Source organism: Macadamia integrifolia, chromosome 1 (genome assembly GCF_013358625.1).
Source record: "Macadamia integrifolia cultivar HAES 741 chromosome 1, SCU_Mint_v3, whole genome shotgun sequence".
Taxonomy (NCBI): domain Eukaryota; kingdom Viridiplantae; phylum Streptophyta; class Magnoliopsida; order Proteales; family Proteaceae; genus Macadamia; species Macadamia integrifolia.
Genome location: NC_056557.1, coordinates 20,175,047 through 20,191,819, shown reverse-complemented (window position 1 = coordinate 20,191,819; position 16,773 = coordinate 20,175,047). Strand labels below are relative to the sequence as shown.

The window sequence follows — 16,773 nt, the reverse complement described above, 5'->3', positions numbered from 1 at the left end:
TCTCTCTCTCTCTCTCTCTCTCTCTCTCTCTCTCTCTCTCTCTCTCTCTCTCTCTCTCTCCATGTAGCATTTTCCTTAATTACTGCAGAGAACACATATGTAATTGATCAACCAAAAGACTAATTGAGTTCACTGATAGGAACAGACACTATTAGCTTAGCTAGTGTCCCAGGTAAGTATACCCATTTAATCCTAGTTCACTAATCTCTTTAAGGCAAGGGGGAAAGCTTCTAAGCTTCTACCACTGCTTTCCCCCTCTCAATTAGTTGTGAGCCTTAATTTCAGACAAAGAACCAAACCAAACTCAAAATGCAATGAAAAAAAGACACTCTATTCCAGATAAGAAAACAAAAGAAAAGAACTTCATCCACCTAGCTCACCTCAACGAACACATATTTGAGAAGGATTTAACATGTTTAAACCCTGTTCATACTCTAACACAAATCTAGAATGTGTTCCAAGAGAGAGAGAGAGAGAGAGAGAGAGAGATAGAGAGAGATACCTCTCCGGTGACTGCAAATCCCTGTTTCAAACCCTGTTTGTACTCTAATATCACAAACCTAGGTGAGAGAAAGGGCGGTAAGTTGCTGTAAATCCAGATAGAGAATGAGAATGACAGAATTTCAATCCTTCATTAGCAATGGTTGTAGACCTTATGTGCGTCTCTGTGTTTGATGTCTCTTAGTGAAGGTGAGTATAAGGGTAAAAATCGATAGGTTTTTTAACGGCAAGGGTTTAACGGTTAAAAAATGAGAGTTTTAATGGTAAGGGTATAACGATCATTTCAACTCGACACTTAACAATGATCGACGGTAGGGGGTCTAAGTATAATTTGGTGAAACAGAGGGGGTGGTCTTATAATTGTGACATTCTCCAGGGGGTGGCATGGTAAATTTTCCTATAAAATATGTTTTGGTGAACTTCTTATCTTTCAAAATTACCATCATGCCCCTACATTTGTGCAAGTCTTCCATCATCAGATTCTTCTTTGTTATTCAATCTCTTGGTTAAACTTTTGAATTAAGGTCAACTTCTTCATTTGCCCTCAATTGTTTCAATGAAACTTCTTCCCAGTTTGCCCTTAATCACATGTGAATCGATTCATAGGTCAAACGATGTCTAGATTGCATGGGATCCTCCCATTTAGCATCTTTTATGCGCATAATCCTATAACTTGCAAATGTGAGAAACTCACATTATGTAGTCACTTTTATCATTGATCTAGAATCAAAATGCTTAATTGAAATGGTCATAGATGTATAAAATACGTCCTAGTCATTGAGTGAAGAGGATACAGACGTGATTGACTTGACTCAATAGGATAATGATTATAACTTACAACTCTCTCAAGCTCAAGATGGTTGATGGGAGGCATCTTGATGATTGGATATGAGAAACCGTAGCTGTACAAATGTGTGATCCTTTGTGAGAAGATCTGCTAATTGAACATGTGGTAAAAGAAGCATCCTTTGACAAAAATGGTGGCAAACAAAATGGCAATCAATCTCTATATGCTTTGTTCTTTCATGGAACACTTTGCTATTACTGATTTGAATGGCACTCCTGTTATCATAATAAAGTGGAGTAGGTGAAGACACAAAAGCACCCATATCTTGTACGAGCTAGTGAAGAAAAAATATCTTACATGTAGTCTTAGAAAGGGCACGATACTCAGCTTCAGTACTAGAATAAGAACCAACAGATTGTTTTTGATGTGCCATGAGATAAGAGAATTACTAAAAAAACATATAAGATCCGATAGTAGAAAGATGGTTTGTAAAATCCCCGACCTAGTTAGCTTCATAACACACCCAAAGTCCAGGAGATAAGGAAGCGGGGAAGAGCAGCCCTTGAAATGATATGCCTTTTATATATCGAAGGATGTGAAGCACATCTGCACAATGGACTAACCGATGAGCAGCCATAAATTGACTAACTAAATGAAGAACACTAATGATATTAAGCTGAGTGGCTATGAGATGGATTAGACTTCCCACAAATTGCCAATAAAGTTTAGGATTAGCAAAAGGTTTTCTATCAGTTGGGCAAAGCTTCACATCTAGTTCTAATGGAGACTCAACAGTCTTCTTATAAAAATACCAACCTTGAGTACATTAGAAGCATACTTATCTATAGATAAACGTAAAAGCGAAGAGTAGATAGATTGTGGTCATTCGGGCAACAAGAGAACATGCTTCTTCATAGTCAATGCCACATTCTTAACGGTAGCTTTTTGCAACTAATCTAGTCTTGTTCCGTTCAACTATTCTTTCTGATTTAGTTTTGATCACACCCACTTCCTACTAATGGTAGTTTTATTAAGAAGTAAGCCGACTAAGTCTCATTTATGTTGTTTTTGCAAGGCATTAGCTTGTTGCCACAAAGTTTAGAAGATGCTTCCCTAAAGTCATTTCAAGGCTTTTAGAGTGGGAAGAAGCTTTCGGTTGTTTTCCAACTTTGATGTTGTGTTTTACAGGAAAAAAACAACATCTTTTTTCAAGTATGATAATGAGGATGAAATGTATAAAAAAAATAAAAATAAAAAAATAAAAAGCTCTGTAATATTGACTTTGAACGTAGAGAAGCAGAGGCAAATGTTTGTGACCTCTTTAAACCAGCGGTCAAATTTATAAGGAAAGGCCACTGCAAAAAGTACATTGAAGAGTCCTAATGTAGCTTGTTAATGGTTTACAGATACTGGAATCAAACCAGTTCTAATTGAAGAGGCTTCCTATTTAATACCTTCAAATTTCTTGTATTCAAACTTGAATAGGAGAACGGTAACAATGATGATCCAAAAGGTGTAACACAACATGTTTGGGCCAAAAAATCAAAATTTAAAGGTGATCAAGCATTGTTCCTAGGGAGATGTTGTTCTATTTCACTTTCAGCTTCCAAGTACCAAGGTTTGAAAGAAAATTCCATTTACTTTACAAGTGATTGGAATCTATATAGAAACATACACTTTTATCTAACTCTTTTCTTTACCAATAAATCCTGATATAAGCATCTACCATCTTAAAGATGATAGGATTGTTCATTACCTTCCGTGTGATTTGTACAGAGCTTTAGGTCTACTAATTTAGATCAAACCACCAATTTGAAACTTGATGTTACTGGATCCTTTCTAATTCCCTCAAGGTGCAATTCCCCCCTACTTTGGCAATATGCGTCCCTATTAGTGTGGATGGCCAAGATTAAGAAGAGAAAGCTGAGGGAAAACAAGGTCTAGATCAGCACAAAATCAACCCAATTCAGGAAGGTCTGCAGCTTATCGATGGATTTTCCACCTTCGCTAAACCACCTTGCCGGCGACTAAGATATTTATGGGGTTACAGGCGGCTTCGAGGGCTGCAGGAAGTGCATTTGTCCTTGTAAATGTGTTGAAGAGGGCTATTGATTTGGAGAGGATCTGGATTGGATTGGGTTTTTGCAGATCTAAACTCAACTGATGCCCTCAATTTTCTCTCACCTAATCTTGCTTGTCCACGTCAGTAATGACACATGTCGCCAGATTAGGGAGGAATTGCACCTAATTGCACCTCCAGGGAATTAGAGAGGATCTGGATCCGCCTACCTACTAGTTATTGTTTTTATTGGAACTCTTGTGATGGTATCTTTTTTTCTCTTTTTTTGTTAATGTACTTGTTCAGCAACACTGCAAATATACATATATGGGTTAGGTAAAGGGGATTGAAGATGTGATTATTACTACAGATAGTTTGGACCTATTTAACCTTCTTAAAGTTAGAGACTGATGGTTGGCAATTTAAGTGATATGTTACTTGGTGCCTCCAAGTTATGAGAGAGAGAGAGAGAGAGAGAGAGAGAGAGAGAGAGAGAGAGAGAGAGAGAGAGAGAGATCGCGGAGTGATTTGATCTTTCAAAATCCCACAAGAGCATTTGGTAGTTAAAAAAAAAAAAAATGGTCCAACACTTATTATCAACTCAAGGAAATGATTGATCTCATCAACAATATTTAGTTGTCTTTGGTCTCTGTTTTATGGAGAACGATCACCGTAGAGACTGCAAGACCTTGACTTCCATAGTTATTGTTCTCTTGCACTCCCTAGGTTCTAGTTTATGCTGATCCCCATGATCAATTTGTGCCAAAATTTTTAGCAGATGGTAGGATTTTTACGATATGAAAAATGAAAATACCTCAGGCCAACGCAAGAGGTGCTAGATTATGTTATAGCTCTTCAAAGGGTTGGGTATTTATGTTAAATGACTAGGACGAGGTTAAGCTCCCAAATCCCCAAAACATTCTATTTCAATTTCCTGGAGAATCCCATCCCAGTATATTGATGGTGGAAGAAAGCATAGATTCTCTAGGGATATATAGCAAAAGTTACAATCCAGAAAGAGATTATATAACTATCGGATAGTAGTGATAATAGGCTAGCTATAAACACTGCTAGCAAAAACGTGTTTAAAACTCCGTTTTAAAAATGTTCCCATTTTTAATCGTTTAAAACACATTTTTCTGTATGCTTCCCAAAGATACGGGAAAAAAAAACTGCAAATGGCAAGTATTCCAATTCTAAACACGTTTAAAACACGTTTAAACACATGCCCTTTTTTGTGTTTTTTAAGACTTGACTTGTTGAATATAATGTCTACTTAATTGACCATATCTCTCTCTCCCGAACCCTAATCGACCTGATTTTTTTGCTGACTTGAAGCTAACTTAATGACCTATATTTCTTATGATATCAGTTTTAACTCAATATTGATGTATTAATCCCAAAATTGAGATACAAACTGATGCATTTGCTGAAAAGTGTTTCTAAAGTGATGACTCCTAACTCAAACTGAACATACATTACTTTGACAGTGTGTTGACTATGTTGACAACAATAAACAAATCATAGTCAAGCCACATTGCTCAATAAGACAATAGCTAGATCACCGTTATCATACAGAATTATCCCTGGTTTTCTTAAAAGACATTTTTTTTTTTAAAATATATTTGTACCCTTGATCCATTCCGGTCAACCGATATTGTATGTACTAGGTATTGGGATTGGCAACGTGCAAAACCAATACAGATTGTGTGTATACCATGGGAGCCGTACATAAAACTAAACAGAGGATCTCAGCAGTCACTGCCTTGTGCACAGATATTAGATTGTTTGATATGTTAGTGAAGATACCTTTTAACTTGATCAAAGGAGCTGTTGCTTCTTGGGCTAAAAAGGCGGCTGTTGAAACATACAGAGTTGAGTGATAGTGATGATATACTTTAGAGCATGATAACTAAAAGAAATTAACCAGATTGCAATTAATTTGTCCTTTGCATTTTTCTTGTAATGGTGAAGATTTAGTGCTGGTGAGAGTGGTGATACCAAAACCATGTGGTCCTTAAATAGGACGACATCAAATCCAAAGCTATTGGTTTATGTTTCCACTTATTGCAGTCAATTGGATTGGCAATATTGCTATTATAAATTAAACAGATAGAAAAATGGCTTAAGTGGAGTAGGATATAAAAGGTACCCACCCACTCAACCATCACATGTTCTTAGGAATCATAGGGTTCCTTTCTTAACAACTCCAACATTCAAGTCAGGAAATTCCATGGTACCTAAATCAGAAACATTCGGATTAGCCGATTATGGAAATGTTAGTGGGAGTTGGGAGAGGCTATGAATCCTATAAGGCTATACCCTAGACTCTATCAGGTAATATGCTCTTGTTAAGTCCTAAATATTACAAGACAATGAGCAAGTAAGGGCAGCTGGTGCAATTTAGATATTCTCAGAATGTATATAGCCCTAACCAAAAGGTGGGCCTACCCTTACCTAGCTTCTATAATTTTCTTTTGGTGGAGGGTTTGATGAGGGCCCTAAAGGTGGGTTTGATGAGACTAAGAGCTAGGTGGGCCTTCCCTTCCCTTGCCTTCTCTTACCCAGCTTGTATAAATACATATATCTTCTCATCACCTCTTCAAGCAGTTCTGATTAGTTCTGATCATCTATAGCTCTTGCAGTCTCTTAAGATCCAGCAAGAACTTAAGAAACTCACCTAGCTAGTAGCAGTTGAAGGGAAATTAATTTCCTCCATCAGAAAAATGAAGGCAGTGAAGATAGTAGAACATGGAGAAGCTTCCACTGGTTTAATCAACCGAGGGATGAACAAAGGAGTGTCTATACTGGATTTCATTCTGAGGATAGTTGCAATCATTGGTACACTAGCAAGTGCCATTGCCATGGGCACTACTAATCAAACACTTCCTTTCTTCACTCAATTCATCCAATTCAAGGCCCAATACAGTGATCTCCCCACCTTCACGTAAGTTTTTATTGTAATTCTTCTCTGTTTCAATGGATTGGATGTAAAAGGCTTACTCCTAACCTTAATATTTGCAGGTTTTTTGTGGTAGCAAATGCATTAGTAAGTGCATATCTCATTCTTTCTCTGGTCATATCCATCTACCACATTGCCAGGAGTGGATCTAGAGGCAGTCGTCTTGCCTTGGTCTTCTTCGACTCGGTAATCTCTTGATCTATTAACCCAGTTTAAATTTAATTTGTTTCTGTTGGAGCAAACACCAACAAATACAAGGAAAACAGAGATATAGATTCCACACAACACAAATTTAATGAGGTTCACAAACCGATATGGTGTGCTACTCCCTCGGGTGAAGAAAAAGATATTTCACTATCGTGAAGAGAGTTTTACAATGGAGATTGCGCAAAATACACTCAAACTGCGGCAAGAACACTCTCCCAAAAACCTTGACTCAAAACAAAAAAAAAAAAAAAAAAAAAATCCCATTTGGATCACCACCAAAATATGTAGGAGCAAGTCATTCTTAATGGTTTCCATTTATTTCTTTGGTGATCTCTTGATTAACCCAGTTTTATTAATATATGTTGTGAAGGTATCTCTAGCTCTGCTTACGGCTGGAGCTTCAGCAGCGGCAGCTATAGTGTATTTAGCACATAAAGGCAATGTGAGAGCGAATTGGTTTGCGATTTGCCAGCAATTCAACTCCTTTTGTGAACGAATCTCTGGATCTCTGATCGGCTCCTTCGTTGGAATAGTTGTGTTTATACTACTAATCTCCATGTCAGCCATTGCTCTTTCAAGACGTTGAGTAGTACTTCACAATCCACAATGTGTTCCTGGCTTCAATGTGTGTTAGTTAAGAGTGACACTGGAGTTTGTTTCTATGTTATTAAGTTTGTATCCCTCCGCAAGGGTTGTTAATATGTCAAGTGCTTGTGGTTTTCCTTCCATTATCTATGCTTGAATCCCATTGTTTGTTACTTTGTTTAAAGAGGTTTTATAAATGTCTTTTTTTGATTATGCAACTTCACATACTCGATAAAGGAGAGGAGGTTGGGCATGTCGCTAGCTTTAAAAGGTAGGAGACTGATAAAAGGGGCAGGGGACCTTTACCGGGGGGTTAAAAAGGTAGACACAATCCTAGACACATCGTTAGCATGCCTCATGCTTCGTGGTTAATATTTTCTTCGACTACTTTACCCTTCTGGTTCTTCATTTTTATTTAACTTTTTTAACTTTAATCTTTCTTATTTTGCTATTTTATGATACCCTATGTTTGTTTTTTTAAATTAAGTATTAGTTTCTTTAATTTCACTTAAAAAATATTTTTTAGATTCTCTCCTTAATTGCTTTCCTAATTTCGTTTAAGTCTTTTTTAAACAAATATTTTCTTTATTCCTCTCACATCCTCCACTCTCATCGCCCTCCTCACAATCTATTTCATCTATATATTTACACTAAAAAAAGAAAATCTATATTTTCTAGATTCTCTCTCCTCAATTGCTTTCCTAATTTCGTTTAGCTCTTTTGTTTTTTAATGAAACTAATTTCGTTTGGTTTCTTTATCAATATTAAGTATTTTATTCCTTTCCAAATTAAAAATGTGAGATTTCCTTTCTATAATTCTCTCTCTCTCTCTCTCATTCAGACACAAAAATCCACATAATTTTTTGTTCCACATGCATTTGCACGTGTATATTTACTAATATATATATATATATATATATATATGTATATATATATATATATAGGGGAACTGAAAGGGTCTTTAAGCAAGTAGAATAGGAAGCACATCAATAAGACGTGACTTGAAACAATTTTGTACATAGAGGCAGAGGCCGAAGAGACAATTTCATTTGAGAGAGAGAGAGAGAGAGAGAGAGAGAGAGTATTTGGATGAATGATGAGGGAGGGAAGCAGAGATTTTGGCTGTGAATAAAGTAGTGAAGAAAGTAGTCAGCATATGTTTAGTAGACAGAAATGAGATTCTTAATACGTGATTAGTAGATTAGCTTGAACAATAGCTATTATATTATTTGTTATACAGTGCACTAGAACTGAGAGGATAATGTATAATGTGTATATGTACAATATGGGCTAAACTTTCCGGCTTTCTTATGAAAGAAATTGAACCTAAAAGAGAAGGATAGAAAAATTTACTTCATCAATGTATCAGTCATCTTCCCTAAGTGTGTAACGATAGTTGCAAGCCAGAAGAGCTGAAGGAGGCGCACAATCAGATTGATATATAGTGTTGAACCGATATTAAATGTAGGTCAAACCTCTGTTAGTTAAAACGGGAACGGAAAAAAAACATTGTTCGGTACGGGCATGTTTTAAACGGATCAAAACGTGAACGGGACGGTCAAATACGGTAAAAACGGGAAAAAATAAAAAACGGACGATATGTGTTTTAAACGTTTATATTTAAATAATACGGTGTCAAAAAAGGGCAATATATAGACATAAATTGGCATAATAATTCTCTAAATACCTAGATAGCAATCAAAACAAATAGCCCCGTTTTAAACGTTTCTATTTTAAAACGTTTATATTTTTTAAAATCCGTTTTTTTACTATCAAAAAAACGGGACGGCGTTTAAAACGGCAAAAAAACTTCAAATAGCCCCGTTCCCATTTTTTACCGACTTTCTATGAAAAATTCGGCAAACGGCGTTTAAAACGGCAAAAAAACGAGACGGCGTTTTAAACGTGAATAAACTAACTAGGGGTCAAACCCATATGGTTGGTGGAATTGCAAATTTAGCAAGTATTGCAAACTCTTGCATAATAAGTAAAGAGGCAAAATTTGGTTGAAGTAGTTGGCGTAACAATCACGACCTCTACCTTGAAGACCAAAGTCCTGACTTCCAAAATTATTGAAGTTTGAGGGTTGATGATCAACGAAACCTGGAGTGGTAATATTAGCTTATGGAGAGCATAATTCCATGGAATAAGAATGTTTCTCCTTTAAATTTTTCTTGATTGAGAAGAAGACCAATGAAGTCCTCAAGTGAAAAATGATCCCAATGAGTGGTAATAATGGATGTGGCAAATGGCTTGTAATTAGATCATAGATGACACAGAGTAGTGAGAATAAAATTTGCATATGAAACAGGAGTTGCAGTTGCAACCAAATTGTTGTTGGTGAAGCTTTTTCTCAATTTAATCCAAGAAGTACTAGCGATTTTTCCCAAATGCAACAATCCCACTTGTTGGTAAGCATGTAGTGGGGCTTGCAAGAGGTGTGGATGGCCCCTCTATATAGGGGTATAGGGCGCGTCCCCCGTCCAAAATTTGTTTGGGAATCGTTTTACTGGTGGTAAATTTTTTACTTTATGGGATTAGTGTTTCTCTATGTAATGCACAAGACACTATATGCCTTTTGATTTTGTTTTTGTTATCATCATGTCTAGAAATAACAGAAACAAAATTTTCTCTGTTTATATACTAAGAAACAATTTTTGAAGTTGAAAAAAGTATTTGATTTTTTGTTTTCGAAACGATTTTAGGAGACATTGATGGTGTTAAATACCACTTTTGTAGACTCGAATAAAGCAATCATTCGCAGTTCACACTTGAGAGGATCATGTTCTGATAAAAAAATATTTGTCATTTAAGTGGTTATGGCGGTTTGAACATGGCTTTAAGTATCGGTACTATCCGTATCGTTTTAGGGGTAAAAAAATAAAAGGAAAAAAATATTGTACTTTTTCTGAAAAGCAAAAGGCAAAAGTGATCAATATCAACCGATCCTCTTTGATATCGATTCAAATCGAATCGTTATCGATAGAGATCGAGACCGAGACCGATACCAATACTGAGAACTAAATCTATGATAGTGAAACTAACACCCTCCAAAAGCTTGCCATTTTTTTCTAAATATGGCATAAGTAATTATCAACGCCATCTCCGGTCAGTTCATTCAAAATAGGTCGGAATTCTTTATCACCCCTAATTTGTATGAGCCAGATGCACTTGACAAACAAGAAACACTAGTAAACTTCTCCACGTACCTAATTTCAGAAATACTAAGGAAAAAAACAAAAAATCACCGCTTTTACCAAAGAAACTTGAACACGAAACACACCGATCTTCCAAAATATCCATCATTATAAGAGCTGAGTAGGACCAAAAATGCCTAACAAATCTGTCCACCGTTGAGTTTGGATTAGGTTCTTGTACGAGAACTATTCTCATATGGTGTCTGATCCACACTTAGAATGCATTCAATGTGAAATCCTATTGTAAGAAAAGAGAGATTGAGTGGATTTCATATGTGCATCAGACACCGTACAAAAATAATTTTTATACAAATATCTGATCTAAACTCTCAACCGTGAGCATGGCTTGAATCAATAAACCACTAATTGTGCCAATCACTTTTGAACTAAAAATCCTTTTACATACATTTGGCTTTTGATTACATGGAAAGGGCAAAAAAAAAAAAAAAAAAAATCAAATCACCGAGCTTGTGTCACAACTCACAACCTACACCAATAAAGCCACAAGCTCGTCTATGGATTTCAATGTCTTCTCGTAGTATAGGTACGACTCGTATACTTTGGGTGATCGAACATAGTAATCAAGCTGCAAGAAAACCATACATCACTTAATCAATTCCATCCAAAAAAGAAAAAAAAATCATCGAATCTAGGGAAAGAGAGAATATATAAAACAAATAAAAACATTTGCTGGTGGCCCCGTTAGTTTAGTTGGTTAGAACGACGTGCTAATACTACGAAGGTCACAGGTTCTGAACCCTATATAGGCCAATTTTTAATATTACATTGATTTTTTTAATTTAATTATTATTTTTTAAATTTTTATTAACTCTTTATCCCGTAAATTAATTATTATTCTATTTTCCCTCTAAATTAATTATCATCCTGTTCCTATTTTGTAGAAAATTGCCTAATTTATCTGGTCCATATTTTTTTTCAATTTCCCACCTAAATCTCTGATATCTCAATCTAATTTATTTTTTTTATTTTAATACTTTTTTCCTTTAAAATAATTATTATCCTATTTTTCCCTTAAATTCATTGTCATCTTATTCCTTTTTTTTTTTTTTTTTATTATTATTATTATAAAATTTCCTAGTGTATCTGGTTCAATTTCCCACCTAAATCTCTGATATCTAAGTCTAATTTACTCATTTATTTGTTTGAATTTATATGGGAAGAAACTCAATAATTTTGAAAACTGAAAGAAAATTGAAAAAATAAAAAATAAAAAATAAGGCCATGGACTTACCTCCGCCATATTATCAACGAGCTCGTTTGCAGTTTTAATGTAAGATTTTTTGCGGTATTCAGGCAAAGTGGAGAGTGCATTCTTGACGTCTTGAGAGAGATATGCAGATTTCAGACGAATGTAGAAGATGACATACCTCCACGACATCCTCTCCACCATCTCCCTCAAGCTATGGAGTCCCTCCGCCGTCTGCCGGATTCTGGCCACGGCGTCTTCCGGTGAGAGGCCCGGTTGGAAAAACCTTTCCAGGAGAAAGGATCGTGTCCCCCAGTTCTGGGCTACTGCCATTGGTGTGGACTGCACTGCCAGTGCCGCTGTAGTACCCAAGAAAGCCGATACCATCTGTCGTCTACTACCCTTATTACCTTCGCCGGAGGAGGGGGAGGAAGAGGACGCTCGGATTGCCGGAATTGAGTGGCTCCGGTTACCCTTTTGGGGTGCGGTTATGTGGTGGGGATGGCATAGAGTCGTAGAATTGGGCTTAGCCAAGCTACCCATGGTTTCAGATTTGCAGTCTTCTATGGGTAAGGTTGGGTTTAAGAATTCCTTTACTCCAACATGGGCAGTAGCTAGCTTTTTCCCCCTACCTGACGTTCCTTATCTTCTTCACTTACACATGAGGCAAATTATCTGTTTTGGTAGGGAAGCTAATTAGTACCAAACAATGGATGGATAAGGATTAAGAGTCTGATTCCGGAAATACCCTCTGATCCTTGATGCTCAATTCGTTCATTATCATCCATTCTTTACCCCAGACATGGCCCCTATTTTCAGGGTAGACGCAGAAATCCTTTTAGAACTCCTGAAACAGGGCACTGTTTCCATAGAGGATTATCATTGCCCATGACCATACTTACTACTTTAGACGATTTCAACTTGCTTTTATCATGTATCAAAGCTCAAAGAATTTTGCTTTTGATTTGTTTACTTTTTATTCTAATTTTACCGTCATCCATTGGAACATTGTAATCTTAACAAGGGCTGCCTAACATTTAGCACTATACAGTACATGTAGGTATATTTCATTTAAAAAGAAAAAAAAACGAGGAAATATGGAATAGAGTGAAGGCCAAAATATTTAGGAAACAAGAGGAATAGTTTCATTTGTGCAACTTGTACATTGAGGGTGTTTTTGGCTTTTACAATCCCTTCCCTCAAAGGAAGGATCTATTGGAGTAAAAAATAATATGGGAATTGAAAGGGTCTCTAAGCAAGTAGAATAGAGAACATATCAATGAGGAGCGACGAAGCAGAGGCCAAAGAGGTCATTCTTATGAGAGAGAGAGAGAGAGAGAGAGAGAGAGAGAGAGAGAAAGAGTACTAGCGAACCTTTCCCAATTAGTCAAGTGCTTGGGTGATCAAGCCAAGAAAGCCCTTATTTGTGGACCTAAAACACTGGTAATCGGTGCCATACTTGTTTGGTAACTTCATGTTGGAGACATGCCCACAATCCTATAATTGCTTTTGATATAACAAACATATGAAGGTATTTCACAATTTGCCTTCAAGTATTGTTTGATAAAAGGAATAAATGAAGATCAAAGTCATCAAATGAAGTAAAGAAGTAAAGTTCAAGAAAGAGTAGGAGTATGAAGCCTCCAATGCTTGAAGAAAGGACTTCAAGATATTAAGATCTCAAGGTATCAAAACTTAAAAATTGAAGACTTGAAGACATCAAACCTGCAAGGTCAACATGAAGATTCTTGAAGATTAATTACAAGAAGAATGGAAAATCAATGTAATAGTGCACACATCATACACAAACATACAATGCATGATCATTCATATGCATTTACATAAATATATCATCATTAAACTAGAATGACCCTAGTTGATATCTCTTAGTCACTCATTAGGACCTAAAGGTAGTTGGAACCCTATTGGATAAGCAAAGCCATGTCCTTTGCTGTCCTAATAGCAAGACTCATATTCATGGGAAATTTAGTCATTCTTAATGATTTAATCTTGAGGCACTTTATTGTAGAATTGAGTAGATCATTGAGTTGTGAAGAAAACAAAATTTGAATCGTGTTATTCTAAGTCCTAATGAAAAAGATACAACGGTTTGAATATAGACTGTTCTGTAGGCCCAAAACCAGAAGCCTGGCAGTAACTACTGGTAGAGTTTTGTGATAAACTTGTCAGGGCAATGGAAACAGAAGCCTATCGGTAATTACCGGATCATGCTGGTAGCTACCGAAAGGCATCCAGTAAGGTTTCACACGTACTTCTCCCTCTCTACAACATCATCCTTCTTGGCCACCCGATCGTCCCTTCACCACATGTCGACTAGATGGGCCGCACTAGACGATGTGTGGTGCACCCCTGCACCCTAGAAGAGCCAAATTCCTCTTAACCCACTCACTCTATAAATAACCCACAATTTTATACAACATAATAACACTCAATACTACTAATCAAAGTGCATTAATTGGGCATTAGAGTGAAGAGAAGAAAGTTATATGTTTGAGTTCTAGTCTTGCTATTTAAACTTATTTTCAAAGAGGAACTCAACTCTCTATATATAAATCTTCTTCCATTATTTGGCATTCTATTGCAAGCATTGAGAAAACATCAATGTGCATTCTTCCATACATTGCATACTTTACCATTGTATCAATTAGGGGTGAAACAGGGCCGGGTTTCTTAAAATCCCAACCTAACCCTAGGTTCCCAACTTTCAATCCAGGCCCAACTCAACCATGTCGAATTCACGCTCAAGCCCAACCCTACAGGGCTCAGAGTAGGGTTGGACTGGGCCAGGTTGACCCTAGTTGGTCCTGTATTTTTTTTCTACAAGAGGTTACAAAAGTTAAGCCTATACTTACCAAAGGGGGGTGGGAGATATGAAGACCATGGTTAGTCCTTTTCTATCCCTAATCCATAAATTTATAGATTGCAATATTTTCAATTTGGTTGTAAGATAGAACTTTTAACTGCTTGGCATCACATCTCTCAAAAACTGGATAGCCTAATTTTTGCCCAATTCTTTATGATTGCTAATGTATCTAAAGTTCACATCAATACATGACAGGGACACAAAGACAACCTATGTAAAGAAAAGGGGAGAAATAGTTTAATCATTTGGTCGTCTCAGCCTAATAAGTTAGAGTATATGGATTGTGTCACAGATGATATGCGTTGAAGTCATACAGACAACTTGTTGAACATTTGTGTAACACATGATGTGGGCCTAGGGGAAGGGGAACACTATTACTAAACACAATAAAAAAATCAGGGTTAAAATTGGGCTAGGTTGGCCCGAGCTAGGCTGGGCCTAGATCACCCAGGCCCAGCACAACCCTGACCAGGCTAGGCCGGATTGGCCCTCATAATCGAGTTAGATAGTGTTCAGACTCAGGGCAGGTTCGGGCCATCAGGGCCAAACTTACACCTGTAGTATTAATCATCTTTCCTAAGTATGTAACGATAGTTGTAAGCTAGAAGAGTTGAAGGAGGTGCAAAATCAGATTGATATATAGTGTTGAAATGATATTAAATATAGGTCAAAGCCATATGGTTGGTGCAAGTGCAAATTTAGAGTGTTGTGAACTCTTGCATAATAAGTGGAGAGGAAAATTTTGGTTGGAGTAGTTAGTGTTACAACCATGACCTTTACCTTGAAGACCAGAGTCCTAACGTCTAGAATTATTGAAGTTTAATGGTTGATGACCGAAAACTGGAGTGGTGATATTAGCTTCAAGAGACGGTAATTCAATTGAATAAGAATGTTTCTCCTTTAAATATTTATTGATGGATAAGAAGACCAATGAAATACTTAAGTGATAGATGATCCAAATGAATGGTAATGGATGTGCCAACTGGCTCGTAATTAGATCTTAGACAACGCAGAGTAGTGAGAATGAAATTTGCATCTAAAATAGGAGTGGCAATTGTAGCCAGATTGTTATTGGTGAAGCCTGATCGCAATTTTATCCAAGAAGTACTAATGATTTTTCCTAAATACGGCAGTCCTGCTTGCCAGTAAGCGGGTAGTGGAGCTTGCAAGGGGGTGTGGGAGAGGCCCCTCTGATTAGGGGGTATAGGGACAACCCCGCCCAAATTTTGTTTGTGAATCATTTTACTTTGGATAAATATTTTACTTTATAGGATTAGGGTTTACTTATGTAATGCGCAAGACACCATATATATGGGGTTATCTCGTAAGGAGGCGTAATTGTGAGGGTTTTGTATTTTCATCTTTTTTTTTATACCCTGGGTGTCTGAATCTTTGACCTAACTAATCCCTGGGGTCATAGGATACCACTTACACAAGATTGGGTCAGTCCAAGATAGAAACTCTCATGCAGTGTCCCCAAGAAGTTAGGTGCAGCGGTGAAGGTTTGATCACAAGACCTCACTTTCTGAGGCAGAGTACCGTGTCCCCTCCAAGCCAATTACGCTAACCCCTTGTGGTTTGTATTTTCTTCATCAAAATAGTGGAAGGTCTGGTTATCGCTCAACCATGGACATAACCCACCTTGGGTGAACCACGTAAATTTGTGTGTTGTGTGTGCATGTGATTCTCTTTTGTTTCGTTTTTTTGTAAATTATTCTTCTATTGCATTGTTAATTTCTAACACAAATTGCCCACAATTCCTTTTAACTTTTTAAAGGTAATTAGGCATAAACATGATGCTTTTTGTTTTTTTGTCTTTTTGTTTTTTGTTTTTTTGTTTTTTGTTTTTTTGTTTTTTTGTTTTTTTTTAAGCTGAAGGAGTTGGTACTTCAATTACATGGCACAAGCTTGAGATTAAGAAGCATGAATCTGCTCAAGTGTTGTCTAAACTAGTGAAACCAATATCAATTTTGATATAGGTCATTCGTGTTGATCAGAGTGTGTATGATCATAAATGAAAACACTTATTTTTTCATTAAAAACATCATATCCGTACTGTATCGGCCTACCCATATCGATCAAATTTGGTATTGGTCATAGTCGATACCGATACAGATTGGCTGATATGACCATTACTAATATGGATCGAATGATAGAACCAATCCAATATATATTTTTTTTAATAGATAGGCTCCAAAGAGAGTTGAACTTATGGTCTCTTAATTTTGAGATGTTAGTCTTCAACAACTGAGAAAACCCCTTGGGGCTAGCCAATATGATACTTCTTAAGACCCTGGTATTCAAATTGCATGAGAAGTAGAGAGGCAAACGACCTCTGCAAGAACATGTTTATTGAGAGATGAAATGTTCCTACTTAAAATAAT

General features: G+C 36.7%; 2 protein-coding genes across 2 annotated transcripts in view; one reads left to right on the top strand and one right to left on the bottom strand.

Moving 5' to 3' along the window:
* The window catches only part of LOC122076590 (casparian strip membrane protein 3-like), an 8,680-nt gene extending 1,407 nt beyond the window's left edge, over positions 1–7,273 (top strand). The window contains exons 2-4 of the mRNA XM_042641984.1: positions 5,993–6,294; positions 6,372–6,495; positions 6,887–7,273. Coding sequence (XP_042497918.1) covers positions 6,074–6,294; positions 6,372–6,495; positions 6,887–7,102 — 561 coding nt within the window. The 5' untranslated portion in view covers positions 5,993–6,073 and the 3' untranslated portion in view covers positions 7,103–7,273. The remainder of the gene's footprint in view (positions 1–5,992; positions 6,295–6,371; positions 6,496–6,886) is intronic.
* Positions 7,274–10,635: 3,362 nt separating this feature from the next.
* LOC122076861 (photosynthetic NDH subunit of lumenal location 2, chloroplastic) lies at positions 10,636–12,187 on the bottom strand. The gene is made up of 2 exons (XM_042642464.1): positions 11,551–12,187; positions 10,636–10,884 (listed from the first exon to the last, which is right to left on the bottom strand). The coding sequence occupies exons 1-2, from the start codon at positions 12,046–12,048 to the stop codon at positions 10,786–10,788; spliced, it is 597 nt and encodes a 198-aa protein (XP_042498398.1). The 5' UTR covers positions 12,049–12,187; the 3' UTR covers positions 10,636–10,785.
* Between the last annotated feature and the right edge of the window lie 4,586 nt (positions 12,188–16,773).

What these genes read in the sequence shown, in the direction of transcription:
- LOC122076861 (XM_042642464.1), bottom strand. Translation starts at nt 12,048, where the DNA reads ATGGGTAGCTTGGCTAAGCCCAATTCTACGACTCTATGCCATCCCCAC. An exon ending in TCGTTGATAATATGGCGGAG is followed by an intron (nt 10,885 to 11,550) that starts GTAAGTCCATGG and finishes GTTTTCTTGCAG; the next exon opens with CTTGATTACTATGTTCGATC.